Source organism: Impatiens glandulifera, chromosome 2 (genome assembly GCF_907164915.1).
Source record: "Impatiens glandulifera chromosome 2, dImpGla2.1, whole genome shotgun sequence".
Taxonomy (NCBI): Eukaryota; Viridiplantae; Streptophyta; class Magnoliopsida; order Ericales; family Balsaminaceae; genus Impatiens; species Impatiens glandulifera.
In genome coordinates this window covers 52,627,515-52,630,433 of record NC_061863.1, presented here as the reverse complement: position 1 = coordinate 52,630,433, position 2,919 = coordinate 52,627,515, and the positions used below count along the sequence as shown (strand labels likewise).

Here is a 2,919-nt window from a genome sequence, read left to right as displayed (position 1 = left end):
TGTACATACATAAACTACCAATTGATTCCAAATCCAACACCAAAAGTTTGAAAATTTGACAACACCACATTACAACAACAACAAAAAGAAAGGAACAAAAGGAGATTTAATGTGCCAGCTAGCTGATCATCATCATCATCATAATGGGAAAGAAACAGAGCTAGAGATTGATGTATTAATAATCATAACTAATATTAATTAACTAATTACTATAGCTAGCTACAAATTTCATGAGTATTAGACAGCCAATTCTTGATGTAGAACCTGGTGGTACTGTTGTGATCTGGATATTATGGGCAGTACTTGATGATCTTCAATATGATCATGATCATGATCATGATCATCGACATGAGATAAATGAAGCGAAGGCTGAATCATCATCGTTGTCATCTCGTTCTGAAGATAAGAACAATAAGTGTAGAAAGTGGTTGGAGTCACATTCAAATGAAACCCCAATCCAAATAAGAAATCCACTTCAAGAAAGTTCATTTCTCCAATGCTGATTCCCCCCACTTTTGCATAATATGCATTGTTGTAATATCTGCACTCACACACACACATTAACTAATCTTTCTTTGTTATAAATTTCGAGAATCAATCAAATAATATTAACACACTTACATATCATCCATGAATTTGGCGGCAAGCATGACACTTGTAATGAGCAATCTATGAACATTGAATGAGTTAATGGGTAAAGATGGCTGTCTTTGTTGGAACCTGTCTAAGTAGAGATAAGCCACAATGAAGCAAGATGGGCTACAATTGGCGTACTTGAAGATCCTTTCCAAATAGCTTTCAATTGAGATGTTGGGCCTGCTTAGTCCCTGGAAAACCGACATCTTTTGACTCTTCAGCCCTCCGTCGTTCAGATCGTTCGATTCAGCCACCCGTTGGAGTAGGCAGGGCAGGAATCTGATCAGCCTCGGCATCCCACCACCACCACCACTACTCTCTGCCAGTTCATGATCACCATCCGCCATTGAAGATGATGATCAAGATTCAAGAATTCTAAGACCACCCAATAAATGGTTCTATATATATATATAAGGGTACTACTTAATTAGCTGCAACAGTAAAAGATGGATATTATTATTATTATTATTTTCAAATATGTATATATAACAACCTGGCCTATGGGCTATGGGTGGTCGTTATTTGGTGACTTATTATATATATTATCTTGTACAATATTCCTAGATATCAAAATATCTGTTTTCATTTATTTATGTAAAGCCAGCTTAATTTGTATATAAATTATTACAAGACATGGCCTTGATATCTAGGGAAAATTGTTTTTTTGTAAATCATGATTTATTCTCTAATTTAACACACACACACACACATCCCCACCCCCAAATAAAGAAAATCAAACAAGGCCTTAAGGGAGTTGGATTTGGAATAACTTTTTGGGTTCAAAACTTAATTTACAGAGGTGGGAAAAAAAGGTTGGGCTTAAATTAGATGGAGGGTTGTGAGTGGTGACATACTTTTCATGTGATTACATGTGGATTAATGGTTATTAATCATGATGGGACACAAACCCTATATATGGGTCCCATTGCATGTGATTTTTTTTTTTTTTTTTTTAAATTATTTTGAAATAGTTCAAGGAATGGTTTTCAGAAAAGGAAAGAAAAGAAAAACTGAAAATTGTAGATTGAAATTATAGGGTGGGGTGAGTTTGAGGGACAGTTGCATGTTAACTGGCAAAAATCCATTGTAAGAGGGGGAGTGATTTGAGGGCCAAATCTTGAGATGTCAAGGGCATGAAAAGGTCCACAAAGATAGCATTAAACCATTAATAGTGGAAATACATGGATACATGAGTGTAACACTACTAACATTTTCTCATTTTAGTTTTTCAAATAATTATCATTATCTTTGAATACTGTCTAAATTCATAGGCAATCAATCATGTCAAATTAAGAATATAACATGTATTTGTATGCATCAAGATGAACAAAGTGAGAGTTTTAATAGAATAATTGTTACATAACAAAAAAAATTAGAGTTAAGATGGATTTAATAAAATTTTGAGTGGGATTAAAAAAGTTATTAAATATTTAGTTGATAAGAATTAGAGAATTAGTAAGTAATGTCACTCCAACTTAAGGAAAGAAATTAGGGTGAGCTAAGATAGATCACCTCTCGGTATAAGATGACAATGAGCTAGATCGGAACAATGAACCAAGTGACCATCTTCGTCGCATTTTACTTCAATTTCTTTTTACCATTTTCGCTTTCTTTCAGTTTTAAGAAATTCACGTGGATCACCGTTTATATAATTTTATAAAAAAAATAAATTTTTTATAATAAAAATATGTTTTTCTATGATAAATTATTATATATATATAATCTAATATATTAAAAAATGAAGAAATAAATCTAAAATTTTATAAAATATGAAAATTAATTAAATATACTGATATTTTATATATTTATTTATTTTTATTAGTGTTCAAGTTAGGGACGAGACACGAATCTCACCACCAGGCCAGGAGATTTTTCTTCTATCAAACTAAAATAACGCTCCCCAAATGTGACAATTCTGATCGAAAAACGCAAAACGAATTATAATTGAAATTCATTCATAGTTAAATTGGTGAGATATATTTGAATTTGACCCAATGTTCTTAAAAAAATATATGTATATAAAAGAAATCCACTCAACTAATAAAAAAATAGTTTTCATGAATTTCAACTCTCTTTTATTTACATTTTTAAACTTATTTAAAGATAAATAAGATGTTTTTCTATAAAATCAATAAATCATAATTAAGAAATCATGATAATTATAATTCGTTCAACCGGGTAATTAATAGGAGATAGGTTATTTATTAATCTCATATAATTCAATATTTCGTAATAATATGCATTTTTAATATATTAATTATATAAAAATATAATTAGTGATGG

The 2,919-nt window shown here is 30.8% G+C and overlaps 1 protein-coding gene across 1 annotated transcript; it reads right to left on the bottom strand.

The window, feature by feature from the left end:
* LOC124926485 (cyclin-U4-1-like) lies at positions 1–1,070 on the bottom strand. The gene is made up of 2 exons (XM_047466716.1): positions 622–1,070; positions 1–541 (listed from the first exon to the last, which is right to left on the bottom strand). Exons 1-2 carry the CDS (start codon positions 981–983, stop codon positions 238–240), a joined length of 666 nt encoding a protein of 221 aa, XP_047322672.1. The 5' UTR covers positions 984–1,070; the 3' UTR covers positions 1–237.
* Positions 1,071–2,919: the final 1,849 nt, after the last annotated feature.